The sequence below is a fragment of the Acipenser ruthenus genome, chromosome 1, assembly GCF_902713425.1.
Source record: "Acipenser ruthenus chromosome 1, fAciRut3.2 maternal haplotype, whole genome shotgun sequence".
Classification (NCBI taxonomy): Eukaryota; Metazoa; Chordata; class Actinopteri; order Acipenseriformes; family Acipenseridae; genus Acipenser; species Acipenser ruthenus.
Window position 1 is genome coordinate 29724933 of NC_081189.1, and position 15604 is coordinate 29740536.

Consider the following 15604-nt stretch of genomic DNA (forward strand, 5'->3'; position numbering starts at 1 on the left):
AAATTAGCGATGACACATGTATAATATGACATATCTCAAGGGAAATTTCAGCATTGACCAGGCTCTCGTCAGAGCTAGTGGTTCGACATTTTTCAGACGGAGTATTGGTGCTGGATGAAGAGCTGACTAAGCGGGCTAAAATCCCTTTACTGTAAAGTTCTAAAGCCAACTGTTTATTGTCTAGCCAAAAAATCACGTATTTGCTGGAATTTTCAATAAGAGACCCCGTACACAGCTTAACTAGTGTATACTTGTTTTATAGCAGTATAGCACTATTACTCCTGTATGTTATGATGTCATTCTACACTTTATTATTTGTTTATTTAGCAGACGCCTTTATCCAAGGCAACTTACAGAGACTAGGGTGTGTGAACTATGCATCAGCTGTAGAGTCACTTGCAATTACGTCTGACCCGAAAGACGGAGCACAAGGAGGTTAAGTGACTTTCTGAGGGTCACAAGCCCTTTTCTTTAACCACTGGTTACCTCAGATTATTGACAGCTCTGGTTACACGTATTGTACAGTCCAATTAAAATAAACACTGTAATATATTACTATAAAAATGATAGAGTAATCCCTCTATTATGACCACCAAACAGCTGGTCCAAATATGTAAACGGATTTGCAGTTGTCAGAATGGTAAACTGGTCTTTATAAGGAGCCTTACTTTGAGCTTAAAATGCATTTAGTCTGCAGACTACAGTTGTCATGAAATATGCATTACAATTTAATCAAAGTGATGAGGCCTTTTGTTTTCACTTGTGAGCCTTTACTGGCTGATAATGACCTTCATTTCTGCATGTTGATTGGCAGTGTGCAACGTTCAATTAGGTTTATAACGTACAACATACTGCAAGTACAATTTTGAGATCTTGTTATTCATGTTATAGTGTTTAATGGTATTGAGTTTTGTTTTGAAGTGATTATCATGTTGAATAGAGCCAGATATGAGCTATCTATGGTGTAAGAGCAAAACCAGTCGGACAAGACATGGGACTGCAATAAATAAATGATTGTGTAGTGTCTGATTAGGGCAGGTGTCTCATAATGCTTGAGGTCAGTTGTCACATGTGACAGCCGGCCCAACAATAGCCCACACACATAAACAGCTATGGCCAAACATTTTGCATCACCTAGAATTTTACAATTGAGACACCATTTAAAAAAAAACAAACTATATGAACATAATTTAGGTCTTTTATTTAACATCATGAACTCAAATAAACTACAAAATGATATCACAAAAGTCTACCGGAAGCCATAATAGTAGTACAGTTATTTCATGTTTAATTTAAAAAATGTTTTTTTTGTTGTTTTTTTTTTCATTAAGTATATGGAAAACTACAAAGCGGTATGTAATTCAATAAGTTAATGTACCACTATTCAGCAGGTTAAATTCAACTTTATGAAGCAAAATTAGATAATTATACAGGGTGGTGCAAAGCGTTTGGCCATAGCTGTACAAACATATATATGGGCCTATCATTTTATGCCGACATGAAGGCTATGTCACCAAATATATTAATGAAGCATTGAGGCATGACGGTGTTAGGTTGACATGATATAACTGTACACTTAAGGCGTTATAAGGCATGACACGAAGCGGGGTAGCACAAGAGTTCAGTGAAAAGTAAACAACATTTGTTTAAAAGTGTTTTATTTGAATAAATGAACATCTGTTTATTCATAAATATAATACATATTGATTAAAATGTGTAATAAGTAAACATTTTTGGTATATAAATTATATTAACATATTACTTACTAATTTACTATTTCATTAATGGCCATACATATTTAAACTTATTCAATTACATAAATAAATCTGACAAAACATTAGCTGCAGGTGACAGCAGCAGGGTCTGTGTGAGAATACAGTACTCGCTTTGTGCCTTGTTGGAACTTTTTTTTTAGCTTCTCCAGCTAGGCTGGTGTTATTGGGGGATGGTGTGTTTTGTCTTTTGTCTTGTAGTTTTTTTAATTACTGCTAATAATTTGTTGTTAGCATTGTTAAATTCTGTGTTTTTCGCTAAACTCACTGGTTACGGTACACTTAACTCACACACACATAAATAGAAAATGTTACCATTAAGCTTTAATAGGTCATTTTAAGAAATATAAAGTGAGGGAAATACAGAAATTATGGAATTATTAATGAAATATAGGTGAAAACATTACTGCGTATTACCTTTCAGTTCAGAGTGGTGAGCATCAAATGTAGTGATGCTAGAGGGTGCAAAACAAACAGAGTTGAAATAATAGTAACAGGTAATTTGATAGTGACAGTGGAAGGTGACACTGACACTGAACTGAAAGGTGATACGCAGTACTGTTTTCACCTGTATTTCATAAATAAGTTCATCATTTTATCACATTATCGTAAAAGCAACCCCATATTCTGTGATAACCAACCCCTGCATGGGGCAGGTTGTCTCGGGTGCACCCTGCTTTTTGAACAGCTTAAATATCATATTTTGAGTAGTTATGCAATTGTTAAAATATCCCTATATACATGAAATGTTACTCTTCTACTTTGTTAGGAACATAACCTTATATAATTTCATTACAAATCTGAAGACAATAGAGTAAAAACCATCCCCGGTCTCCCCTACATGATGTTAAATAAAATATCTAAATTATGTTCATTTGCATCTAGGTGTTGCAAAACGAGAAAGAGATTTCTTTCAAAAATTGAAAGAGATTTCTCATCCAATTTCGCTATGAAACGGAGTAGTATTATTTGAGAGGCAGAATTTTTCAATCTAGCTGTATTTATTTATTTTAGTTTAAAAGAAGCTTTTTGTATGGTAAGGTGTACTGTATCACTGTAAAATCAAATGTTTAAGAATGAAACACCTACAAGCAACAGATAATAAACGTGAACAATGAAAAGAGAAATGCCAGGTACAGTACAGTTGTAGCAACACGTGGGGACGTGTAACGCTTGATTTTTCTGAACCTCGCTACTTACTCTTTAATTGCAGCTGAAGTTGAAGTACAGCTCTTAGGGTGCAATATATATATATATTCATGAATGACAAATTCTACACATTTTATACACATTTGTATACAGCTGTTGGCTGCAAACTACAAACAGTAGTGTTAGGGTTAGTTAGGGGGTAAATGCCAAGCACTGCAGCATGTGATGCACCAGAAATGTATGTCCTTCATTGTGATGCAACTCATTACAGGAAGGGAAACTGCCTGGTCAGTTACTTGGAAGACGTGTGTAGCCATGTCTCCCTGTCCTGTATCCCACAATGCTGAAAAAAAGGATGACATGAACAATAGTCAGGGCAGGAATAATATAATTATTATTATAAATAATATATCATTATTTATTTATAGACTTTGAGTCACTAAAGCCTCATATTTTTTCACTTGGTATCACAAAACCTGATTACTACAGTATTAATCTAGATCTACTGTTTCCTAAAGGTAATATAGTCCAAGATTAGTGCTCATTTAACACAAACTTACACAATAGGGATGATGGCCAAAACGCTGAGAATGCAGGACAAAATGAAGCAGAATCCAGCGAACCAGACAAGGGTGGCTTGGTAAATCTTGGTGAAAATGGGTGAGGTGGCCACACTGGCGATGGTGAATGACATCTGGAGCAAAATGAAAATTTTGCCTTTTGGAAAAGAAAAACACAGGTTAAATGAAAGATGTTGTGAACCTCTTTATATCAGCAGCCTATTATTTTATCAATTTTCAAGACAATCAAATTAAACACAATTCCTTTTAGCAATAAAGGACAAGCAATTAAAGTATAAACATATCTTGACACTGTTTCCTTCATTCTTTAATTAAATTCAATTTTTTGAAAGGAGAAAAAATCATGATAATGTTACAAAATGAAAAATAAAACACATTACACATTAAAACACAAAAATAAAACACGGGGGACTTGAAATGTACAGTATAACAGTTGTTTGGTTCCAGTTTTGTAAAATAAACTGGTGTTTTACATCTTTCAAAAAATAGGAGCTAAAGACTGGAGCAAAACTTTTGAAAATAACCCTTCATTTCAGTCAGCTTTTTAGATTATCACTAACTTTATTATGGACTCTGGGAAAAAAAGGGGAGGTTTGGTGGTTCTTTCAACAAAGAGAAAATGATGTCAGTTCTCAATAATCATACAAAGCAACCCTGAGCTACAGCTGAATGAGGAACTGAAACTCTGCTTGCACAAACACACCCTGTGAAAGCAGCACACTCATCTCTGATGACCAGCTTCCTGTAGAAACCCATGTGATGCACAGCTCTGTATATTTGTTTTGAGTTAAACATTCTGAATTCTAACAAACAGCAAGGCCTGCTCTTATATTATACCTTAAAAACTATTTGCTTTTTATTCTTTTTTATTTATTTTATGCTTTTTATTAACGTAGTGACAGGATTTTTTTTTAACAGTTTAAACTAGTTCCATTCCTACACTATAGAACTCAAAGGCTGTAGTGTAGCGTGATATATGGCAATGGAGTGATGTGATTGGTTGGTTGTAAAGGTTGTGATATGTTTAGCAGCAGAGAGATCCTATAGTTCATTTGAGGTTATTCAAGTGATTACCATAGGGTCTGGCGAGTGTATAAAGCCATTAAAAAGACTCCTGTTTAGATAAGATTATTATTCCTACTAAATTGTACTGCAAGCTTTTAGTAAATACAGTTTAATTTTTATAATATTGAATCAAAGCAGGAAAACATGTTTACCTTTCTGTGTAGACTTTGATCATAGAGCACTGCATCATGAGAAATCAGACATTTCAGCATTATTATTTGTTTAAGCGAAGGAAGATGTGGGACTTCATATCAAACATTCAAAGGTTCTATCTAGTCTCAGTCATTGAAATGAAAGAAAACAAGAATCTACTTGAAACATAATTCACTATAATTATACATTTAATACGTGTCTCTCTCCCTTCTAAAATGAATCAGAGGTCCAAAGGTAAAACAGGGCCAGTAATAATGTGTCAACAACAACCAGTTGTCCTGTAATCCATAATAATAAATAAGGAAATAGTTGATTTAGGCATCAATATGGAAGTTTTGCTTTAAACAAGGCAATTCTCAGAAAAGGACATATTGTGTTTACAGGTGGGTTATGGTTGTAGCTAGTTCTCAATGGGGCACTACATTTTCATGTTCAGTTGGTGTAGGAATACATCAACCAGCCTGGGAGTGCACTGTCAATTGAGAGGGTTCCATTGCTAAATTAGTCCTGTCTGTTTTCTGTTATTGATTTCTGTTATTGTCACTACTCTGAGCACTTGGGGACAGGTATGGGGATGGCGGGCTGTGATTGGGTTGGAATCCTGTCAGTGATGTTAGGAAGGGAGGTTATAAATACTGTGGGGCGGCCTGCACAGATCAGAAAGCAAGTTACCAGTTTGGTGAGACACCTCCGGTAAGACATGGTGCCCAGTATATTCTAATAAAAAGTACTTTAACCCTGCCTGGGTTTGTTTAGGGTAAACAGCAAAACTATTTCTTTTTTATAATGAACTAAAGGTAAACTAACTGGTGATAGCTGGTACGGAATACAATTGGGTGCAAATTCTATTTGTATTTGTTATTTGAGTAAATCTTTTTAATCTTTTCTAAACTGGTTAAAAACACTAAACCCAACCCCAGTAGCTTGGGTTTCCCGTAATATCAAGAGTGAAAGTGGAAAATTATTATTTTTATTTTCTTACCATATGATGAGCCTTTGACTTGTTTGGACAGCAGTGATCGGATGGTAGGCATTGGAATCAAGGCAAACAGATTCAAAGCTCGAGCTGGGTGGAGGAAAACAGGAGGGAGGTCAACATTAGAAAACTGAACTGGGATTTCTGTAGTTTTCAGTATCTTAAGACGACAACTATGCCATTCAGCTGCTCATACCTATTGGGAGAGCTGCCGACTGAGAGAAAACAACACTAGACAGTTTATGATATATATTTTTAAACAGACAATTTAATGTTCTAAACTAATATGTTTTGTTAAATGTTTTGGGTCAGGCATTTAGATCAGCTGATTTATATAGTAGTGTTTCGCTGGCACAATTACACTACTGAGTAGATTACTTTTCCCCCAGTATGGTATCCTTCTGTTCAAATGCACCTTAACATTGGTTAAGGTTTTAGAATAAAAGTAGACTAAAATGATACAGGTTCTATTATTAGTACAACTGTCTCGCTGATAAAATGCAGCCACTTCTGCTGCATATTTTATATAGAGAGAGAAAGAGAAATCAAGATGAAGTTTCACTTCTTTATTTCTTAATGTGACAAAATACTGAATGTAGCTTAATGTGCTTAAATTCAAACCAAACTGCTAGAAACTTTGCAAATAATCAAACAAAAAATGAACTGTTTCTTACCAATGTAGAACATGTAGGTCTTTCGCACAAACGCCATCACCAGTATCCCAGTCCCGAATGACACCATCCCAATGATGATCATGGTGGTGTCCCTTAAACACTTGGAGAATACATACACTCCCAGGAAACTGGTGATGAAAATCACAAAGCCGGCTGCATTCCCATAGCCAATCTGTTCAGCTCCCCAGCTCAGGGGTTCCTTTATGACAAAGGATGGTAAGATGTCCATGGCTCCTGACACTGACACATCATACAATATAGCACCAGCGAACAAAAGCACAACGCTGATCAAGTCAAACGTGCCAGAAGTCAATGACCCATCTGCTACTGTGGGTTCATTGTCGGATCCACCTGTACCACAGTTGTCTACCGTTTGACCATGGGGGAGTATTGCTGGTGCTCTCCCAGTCTTGGGTACCTTCAAAACGAAAATGCTGTAGGACAAGCAAAATATGTACAAAAAAACACTGATCCCCACCAGCATAACACCTTGATGTTGTGAAACATAAAACATATTGAAGATGTGACCAGATGCGATGCTACCAATAAAGCCAGCTATTCCATAGACCAACTCAATGCTTATCAGTCGGATGGACCTCCGAGTTTCATCCGAGCGTGCTGATGCCAAAGCCATGACCCCAGCCCAGTAAGAAGAAAATCCCCCAAACAAACCATACACAACAGCTGCCCCAAACATCACTTTGACAGGCCACTGCAGAAGAATAACAAGGAGCAGCATCAATCTGGAGAGCATGTAGCCCACAAGAGGCACACATATCGGGATCTTTCTGTTCCTTTTGTCCCCGAGCCTCGCCAGGAAGAAAGCCGGCAGGAATGGGACAAACCCTGAGATCATACCGTAGATCATGAGGAAATCCGACACTGCCGTCTGCTGCGCGTTGTCTCCATGGTCCGTGGAGTTGGTAAGCGAGGAGTTGCTGGAAGTCACATTGTAACGTTCTTTCACTACCATCAACAGCCCGGTATCGTAGAACGCACTGGCAACTTGTGCAGCAACCACTACCGGCTCAATAAATTCAATACAACTCATCCTTTCACTGAATAGTTCTTATGTTGAATCGTCTTTTTTTGCCGACCCTTTTCAAAGTCAGATAATATCTTAAAAACCAAATAATGAGGAACTTGTAAAAAAAAAATGTAAACCACTGGGCTGAATATCCTTTAAAAATGAATCGTTAAGAAACCGGTTATGCCAGTCTTACCAGAGGAGCACCTGCATTATACATCATGAAATCAACACTTACTTACTGGCACTGACATCATTTCCCCATTTTTTTTTTTTATCGCAGTATCCACATATCCACGTGGCCGTTTTTGAAAAAAAAAAAAAAATGTAAACACATTACAGTTTTAAATCGATTAATGGTTTGTATCATTGCAGTGTTTCTCGACTCCAGTAAGCTTTACTGATGCTGCAGTACGACGTTGAAATGCTACGGTAGTACACAAGGAAATATTGTGTGTTAAATTTCCCCTTGTGGTGGGTTGAGCTACATTTTCTAAATGTTTGTTTTACTGCAAAGTTTGCCTCGTGTTCTTCAACAGTAATGAACACATCTATCAAAACTATACAAATAGCTCTGGAGGCTTTAGTTTTGGGAAATGTGTATTCCTTTTAGAGAAGCAAATTTTGCACGGTAGCAAAAGCTCTATGAAACTTGCCGAAACAGCCCTAAATAATGTGAATATCTAATATGTCATGTTTACTTTTTAAAAGCCAAACCACACGTGAATAAGTAAGAGTGCAAGTAGATCAATATTACTGGCCAGTCATAATCAACTACTAGAGAGTGCCTACATACTGTATTTCTGTGTTTCTGTTACAAATTGAACACTAGAGGGCGATGTTGCCCCAATAAAGAACTAGGAAGATGGTGAATGGAGAAATGCCACTGCTAATATTTTTGTTTAACGATGAAACATGTATGACATGACATATCTCAAGGGAAATTTCAGCAAAAATAGGATCATTAAAATCCCTTCACTGTAAAGTTCTAAAGCCAACTGTTTATTGTCTAGCCAAATTAAGCTATTTGCTGGTATTTACAACAATAAGAGACACACAGGATAACTAGTATATACGTGTTGTTTTATAGCAGTATAGGCACTATTCCTAGTCTTCCTGTATATTATGAGCTATACAAATTACTGTTCTACGTTTGCTTCGTTGAAAGGTGCGAATGGAGACTGCTGCTCTGGGGTCAATATGAAAATAATTCTACTATCAATATCAATATCAGGGGCATTCTTACTCTCCATGTTACAGCAAATTATTGACAACTGGGTATTGTAGTCCAATTATAGTAAAATAAACATTATATATATATATATATATATATATATATATATATATATATATATATATATATATATATATATATATATATATAAAATAAAGATACAGAGTAGTCCCTCTATTATGACCACCAAACAGCTGGTCCAAGTATTAAAAGCAACTTACAGATTGGTCAGAATGGTAAGTTGGTCTTTATAAGGAGCCTTGCTTTGAGTTGAAAATGCATTTAGTCTACAGACTACAGTTATCATGAAATATGCATTACAATTTAATCAAAGTATTGAGGCTTTTTGTTTTCACTTGTGGGCCTTTACTGGCTGATAATGATTATCATTCGTCCATGAAGATTGTTCCAAGAGGTTTAACCTGGCTTCTTGATTTAGAATACGGCTTAAAACAGGTCTTGATTCCCCACTGCCCAATAATTAAACCCAGTAGGCTATTCATGGCTATAGGAGCCGTATCTTCACCACAATTGCTGTCAGTGTATGCTTAAGAGTATAGATGTAAAATCTATTCTCCAGGCCTTCTCCAACCCATGCCTTCTTTGCTGAAAAGATAAGGCCTAAATACTACATACAAAAGGAGAATGGAACAGAGGTAAATATTATTTTTAGAAAGGAGAAGTACGTCTAGGTTTGTGTTGACCGTAGAGCTAAGTGCACAGGTTATAGAATAGTATAATGTATATTTTACTGTAAAATATAACATGATTGTGGGATGCTGCCACTTTGAAACAATGGCCTCAAATTCAAATAAGACGTTCAACAAAAATGTGCCTCAGCAAATTAGAGGGAGAAATCATTGAGGAATGCTAATGTACTATATTTTAAAAACATGTGGATTTGTTGCATTGAATCTGCGCTGTCCTGGCTGCCCAGATGCTCTACACCCCATTGACAGTGTTGAGGCAGGTGTAAGTGCTCATATGAACAATTGTGTTTTTCTAGCAATACCTTTTTTCATAAAACCAAAATATCAGTCTGAAAAATCTGATTGGGGAAGTGTGTATATTCTGGTCCTTTTGGGGATAAAATGTCTCCACAGAAGACAACTACTGTGCGGGCAACCCCTTTTGGAGAAACAGTTCCCCACACAATATGCTTTGCTTGAGAACCAAACCACAAGTGCAACAGTATTTTGTTTTGTTTTGTTTTTTTCTTCTTCTGCAGTGTAATATCCACAAAAAGGTAACAAAACAAATGTGTAGGTGGGTAGTGGTGGAAAAAAAATACACACACAATTCAATTCGTTAATGAGAAAATAATTATATACTTGTGTAATTGTGAGCCTTACAATATCTATAAAACAGAAGCAGAATATGATCATACAATAAGTGGTTAACATATTAACATGATGCATTTTAAAGCCTGAATGATTTGCCACAGCTAACCTTTACTCTTCATTGGTTAGCTCCCAGTTTTTCCCAGTCTAAACAGGCTATAGTGCTTAAAGCCCTTGCCCCACCCCTCCCTCACCAGAAAACTTGTGCCATCTTTCATTAAAAAAAACAGAATTTTAATTATTATTTCACAAAGTTTTTTCTGTGTTTACATTACATACACAAAACGCAGTCACATAACACAGAAAGATTATCTTATTCCATGGTAGATGTTCCTCTGTAGCTCTTATATATATATATATATATATATATATATATATATATATATATATATATATATATATATATGAAACTACAGCATGCCTGAGGTACTGAAATGGTAAGTATCTGTATAGCATGGCATTAACAGCACTGGCACACTACCAGCCTTTCACTCCTGGCATCTACAACATAGTTTCATGTAGTTTCTGGATTAGAAGCAACAGGCTATTTTTAATATTGAGTCATGTGGTGTGTATGTGTTTTGTTTGTGATACATCGGTGTGTGTGTCTCAGTGTGTATTCCAAAGCACCAATAACAGAACTAATTTGCTGGTTAAACAATACAATGCTAAACTACCAGTCATACAGTGGCTTGACCTTGTAAAGAAAGCATTATCATGTGGTGTTAGCCGATTGGGAGTACCACTATCTGTCAAGATTGCATTGCAAAATCAGGCATTTCCCAGCTGTGACCGAATGCTACTCTGCAGAGCCCCTAAGTGTTCTAAATGAGTCTATCCCTTCATCATCATTCATTACCCTAGGAGTCACTGTTCCCATTCAAATAGCTTCTTGATTAAAAACCTTGTAAGAGAGACATACTAATAAACTATATTAAACCACATTACAAACGGCCTTACATTGTGTAGTGTGAACTGCAGTCATGTCAGGCCTTGTGCCACTCAATATAACAAATAAAACATAACCTGGAAATGAACAACACTGAAACTATTGTCACTTATCACCAGAGAACCTGGAGTCTCCCTTTCAAAAAATACTGCATATAGCATTATCAGTACTTCCACATTTTGTTTTTCATAAAGTTCCGGAGTTATATATAATAAATACTATACACGTTCTTACTATCTCATCAAGCCCTGCTTTCACAACCAGTAACAAACCTCAGAAACAATCCCACAGCTGCAAGCTTGCATGTTTCATAAGCAAATCTAGGGATCCTCACAAACAGAATTCCCCTGACTTTGAAACCACTTTAAATATGCACAACCTTTCAAAAACTTATCAACCTTCCCAGACATTCGCACTGGCTCACTCTAAGTTTCACTTCCACGCCAGCAGATCTAAATGTGTATTTTATTTCAACTCATACAATCATTCATGTATTTTGCCCACTAAGAACCATAATAATGCAGTCCCTGTGCACACACTAAAACCAGCCTCCTGCAACAAGGCAATGTGTCACTCAATTCTCATTTCAGTCCCACACCAGTATACAAAATAGCTCTTCAGCCTGTACTTATATCAACATCATTTAAAAGTTAACTGTATGTTTTATAATTCTGTCATTTAACCATGGCTGGCTATGATTGTTTCTCCTTTAAGAAGTGTCAAGATGCATGTGTGATGTTAATATTAAATTAGTATTTTCAAACAGTGAATAATAAGAAAATGTTTAGAGAAAATCAATACTAACAAAATGCAACTCTGTATATCACTGACATAGAACAATAAAATAATCTTACTGGCTTTCATGAAAATAATAATAATAATTCGGACCCAACTGCATTTGAGTCAATAAATTAAGACCTGCATTTGTGTTATAGGTGACCCACAGCTGCTATACTTTCAGTAAAAACAATTTTGGGGGTTATAGGAGAAGGAATGTTCTCTCTGAAATTCCTAATCCAGAAATTACAGTAACCATGAAGTAAATGCACTATTTGTATTGCTTATGGGGTAGAAAAAAAAGATGTTAGCCCCTATCATTCTTACGAGTAACATATAAAAAAAGCACAAATAATAAATACCACAATTCTCCTTGAAATGTCAAAAGAGAAACCTGCTGCACAAGTCCCTATTCAGTATGTCATGCAACAAGCCAAACCAGTCCTTTCTGCCATTGTGAATATACTGTAATGCATCCATATCCAGGAGAGTTTAGTCAGTGACTTTCATACAAGATTCCGGGATCGTTCTCAATACTGGCAACAAAAAGTCAAAAGAGAAAGATATATGTGTGTGTATATATATCATATTCTTTGTACAAGGGATAAGCAAAGTGCGTCAACGTCCGACACAAGTCTCAAGGTTGGGTGCAAAAGCCTTGCAATATGGTAGGGAATCCCTTGAAAAGTGACACCATATTGAAAGATTTATGATAATCGTGTCCAAGGTGTCTTTTTCAGGTTTGCCAAGTGTCCATTTTGACGTCCTGAGAGGGCGTTCATCCAGTTTCCTGATCCACTTCATTGGTCATTTGATTGGTGACTTTGTGGGATGCTCCAAGCCGTAAAGATGTGGGTACACCTAAAGGCTATCTAAATTATATATATGTTCAGTGTGAAACTGAGTATGGAAATGCAGGTTCTTTCCTTTGGGATTTGGGGTCTATCCAAGTATCTCATACCCAAGGGTCAACTGGAATTAAAAATCCACACTCCTGTTTTGGCCTAACCCATTTCCACCATCAAATTGTCATTGCAACCAATAACAGCCCCTACAAAATGTAATCAAAAGTGAAAAGGTATTATATTGTAGAACTGTGAAAGCTGGTTTCTGAAGGGAGGGGGTCCTTATTGGATATGTTTTAATGAGGGCAAGGGTTTCATTACATTTTCCTGCCATTTAATATACACCAATAATGAACACAATGCAACATATATAACAGGACCTACTTTTACATGTTGAGAAAACCCAGATTTATGTGGTTGGCAATTCTAAACCCAGAGACCGTCTCACTTCTACTGAGGAAAAGCAATCAGGTCTCCAGGTCAATGGCCTCCATTCATGTCATAGATCAAGTTTCTTTGCTAATTGCATCCAATGACCATCATTATTTTTCTTCAAGCTGGATATAACATATGTTCAAGCAAATAAATACTGATATTTGAAACAGAACGTATACTTATATAATATAATGAATACCGGTGTATATATGTAGGATTATGCATATAAGTTGTTTTTCAATATAATATTTATAGACTCTGCATTTGCCGCAGAGTTAGAATGACAGCAGCAGTTCATAAATTATGAGTAAAAACCCAGCTTAATTGCAGGAAAATGATTAAAAAAAAGATAAATGTTTTTGTACAAGTACAAATATGACAACCTACAAAAACAGAACATTCTCTGAAAGTACTTTATCAAGAATGTTAATGTGTTTATTATGAGGGCATGGGTGCCTCCATAACAACAGACTAACATGATTGTCAAAAATGGTGTGGTTTTAGTAGCATGGGTTTTAATATCGTTGTCCATACTACACCTTTAAATATTATAATACAATAAAATGCTTTATTTTGGATACGGTAAACTTTTAAGGCAGTGTAATTTGTAGTACTATTGAAAATTACTGCATACGATTATGGATTACAATGCACTATAATGGACTTAATATTATTACTGTGGTAGCTTTCAATTTTCTTTAAGGAACTAGCAGTTGAGTTGAAATTGTAACGTCAATTCAAAGCAGAAGTCCACTTTGCTTTTAGTGAAAGATCCTGCCTTTGTCTTATCTGTGTTGCCCTGGTTCATCTAGCACCACTGACAGCTGGTGAATTTTACATCTGTACATACACACACACTGAAACTGACCAGTTTATTAGAACCTGCTCAACAACAAGCTGATGGAGACTGCCTGTGTCATATAGTTTATAGCCTAGCTGACCCAGTTAGTGTGGTCAACCTGTGATGCATGACTTATGACATTTTTCATGGCAGATCTTGTTTTCTGTGCTGACATCAATGAAGTGGTATGAGTATGCATTTTATATATAGCATACTATATGTATGTGTGAGTGTATCCAGACCAACCCAAAGGGTTGTAATCAAAGAAGCCCAGATTAGCTTTCCGAATGGCCTTTACAAATCTGTGTTTTAGACCGTTTAAAGAAGCAGCCTTGTGAACAGCTTAAAAAGGTTGATCGCAGGCGTTTGTATCACTCAGGCTGTCTTTTTTTTATCTTATACTATTACATTCCCAGCAAAATATAATGCCTCCTTAATATAACATAATACTGTCTAAAATGGTTGCTGTGGTTACTGTTGTGCCCTAGACAAAGCTTCAGATCCTGGTATAGGGACGAATGAGAGCCGGTTAGGTTTCAGGAATCACAAAATGAACCCATCCAAACAGACACAGCTCATCTCTCTCCGCTGTTTGCAGTCTCTCTTTGCACTTTCTCAGCATTTCTGAGTACTAAAAAAAAGAAACCAAGAAGAAATACAATTGAAAAAAAGTAAAACCTGAAAAACAAAATCGTGTCCTCGCTAGCAGTTGCAAGTTTTCCTTCCTTTGCATGGTTCTTGTGATTTTTATTGAGAAGCAAGAAAGCCTTTTTTTGTCGTGTGCGTCGGCAATCCCAGTTCGTCGGTCAGTCCCAGTTCGTCGGTCAGTCGGTCGTTCTCTTCTAATGGAAAGCCCAGCTAAAATAAATATTTAGGTGAAGTTTGTCCAGTCCTGGTTCTACAGCTCTGTGATTGTCAAGTGGTGCGCAGGGGTGCATGTGTGTGTCTGTGGGACGGAAGGATTATTCGTCCTCATCCTGGTTGGCATAGATCCCAGCCTCCCATCGCAGTGCCATTGAGCTCTTCCTGCGCGTCACCCTCGTCGCATCCAATACCTGTGGAAACCAAGAAGGTGAAGTTACTCCACTGATTGTCTGAACACACGGGTGTCCACAAACAGAATGATACCCTTCTCAGTGGGAGGCCATTTACTATCTTCTACTGAACTGAACCATCCATATGAAATATCTTTATTAATATAGTTCATACTATATGTCGTTATGGTCCCAGTGCTTATTATAAAAACAAGCTGAATTTGTATAATTCAGCGTTGTTTTATACATAGTTATGAATAGAACCATTATATTTGAAATGAATCATATTGTATCAGTGTTTTTCTATTACCTTTACAGGTCTTTTGCTTTCTGCAGTTTTGTATTTATGTACGAAGACAGGCAGTGCTGTTTTTTACCTGCAAAAATGCTGGGCAATGGGTGATGACTCCCAAATGTAAACTGTGAAAGGTTTTGGTTGTTTTATGATGCCAATGCTTATTAGCTAGGTGGTTTGAAATAAGAATAACCACAGACACTGAATATGAATATGTCGATTTGAAAGCACAATGTGAACACAATTCACTCTTGCCAAACATGAGGCGTGTAAAATAATTATTAAAACACCCAGCTATAATAATAAACTATTCATGTAAACTAAGACATTGAAATATGTATTGATACTCAGTTGTTGAAAAAACAACAACTGAGTATTAAAAATACATTAGGGTAGATGATTAAACACATAACTGTACAGGTAATAGTTTCAGTTAATCTGTAAATAGTATTCTGAT

General features: G+C 36.3%; 2 protein-coding genes across 7 annotated transcripts in view; both read right to left on the reverse strand.

Annotated features, from left to right (window-relative positions):
- Positions 1–1078: 1078 nt before the first annotated feature.
- Positions 1079–7645, reverse strand: LOC117420807 (thymic stromal cotransporter homolog). The gene is made up of 4 exons (XM_034034452.3): positions 6371–7645; positions 5703–5786; positions 3482–3638; positions 1079–3264 (listed from the first exon to the last, which is right to left on the reverse strand). Exons 1-4 carry the CDS (start codon positions 7419–7421, stop codon positions 3210–3212), a joined length of 1347 nt encoding a protein of 448 aa, XP_033890343.2. The 5' UTR covers positions 7422–7645; the 3' UTR covers positions 1079–3209.
- Positions 7646–9939: 2294 nt separating this feature from the next.
- Positions 9940–15604, reverse strand: part of LOC117420538 (A-kinase anchor protein 2) — a 165847-nt gene continuing 160182 nt past the window's right edge. For all 6 annotated transcript variants that reach the window (XM_059023358.1, XM_059023376.1, XM_059023354.1 and 3 more), the window contains one exon: positions 9940–14873. In XM_059023358.1, coding sequence (XP_058879341.1) covers positions 14781–14873 — 93 coding nt within the window. In that variant the 3' untranslated portion in view covers positions 9940–14780. The remainder of the gene's footprint in view (positions 14874–15604) is intronic.

What these genes read in the sequence shown, in the direction of transcription:
- LOC117420807 (XM_034034452.3), bottom strand. Translation starts at nt 7,421, where the DNA reads ATGAGTTGTATTGAATTTATTGAGCCGGTAGTGGTTGCTGCACAAGTT. An exon ending in GACCTACATGTTCTACATTG is followed by an intron (nt 5,787 to 6,370) that starts GTAAGAAACAGT and finishes TCCTCCACCCAG; the next exon opens with CTCGAGCTTTGAATCTGTTT. An exon ending in TTGGCCATCATCCCTATTGT is followed by an intron (nt 3,265 to 3,481) that starts GTAAGTTTGTGT and finishes CCTTTTTTTCAG; the next exon opens with CATTGTGGGATACAGGACAG.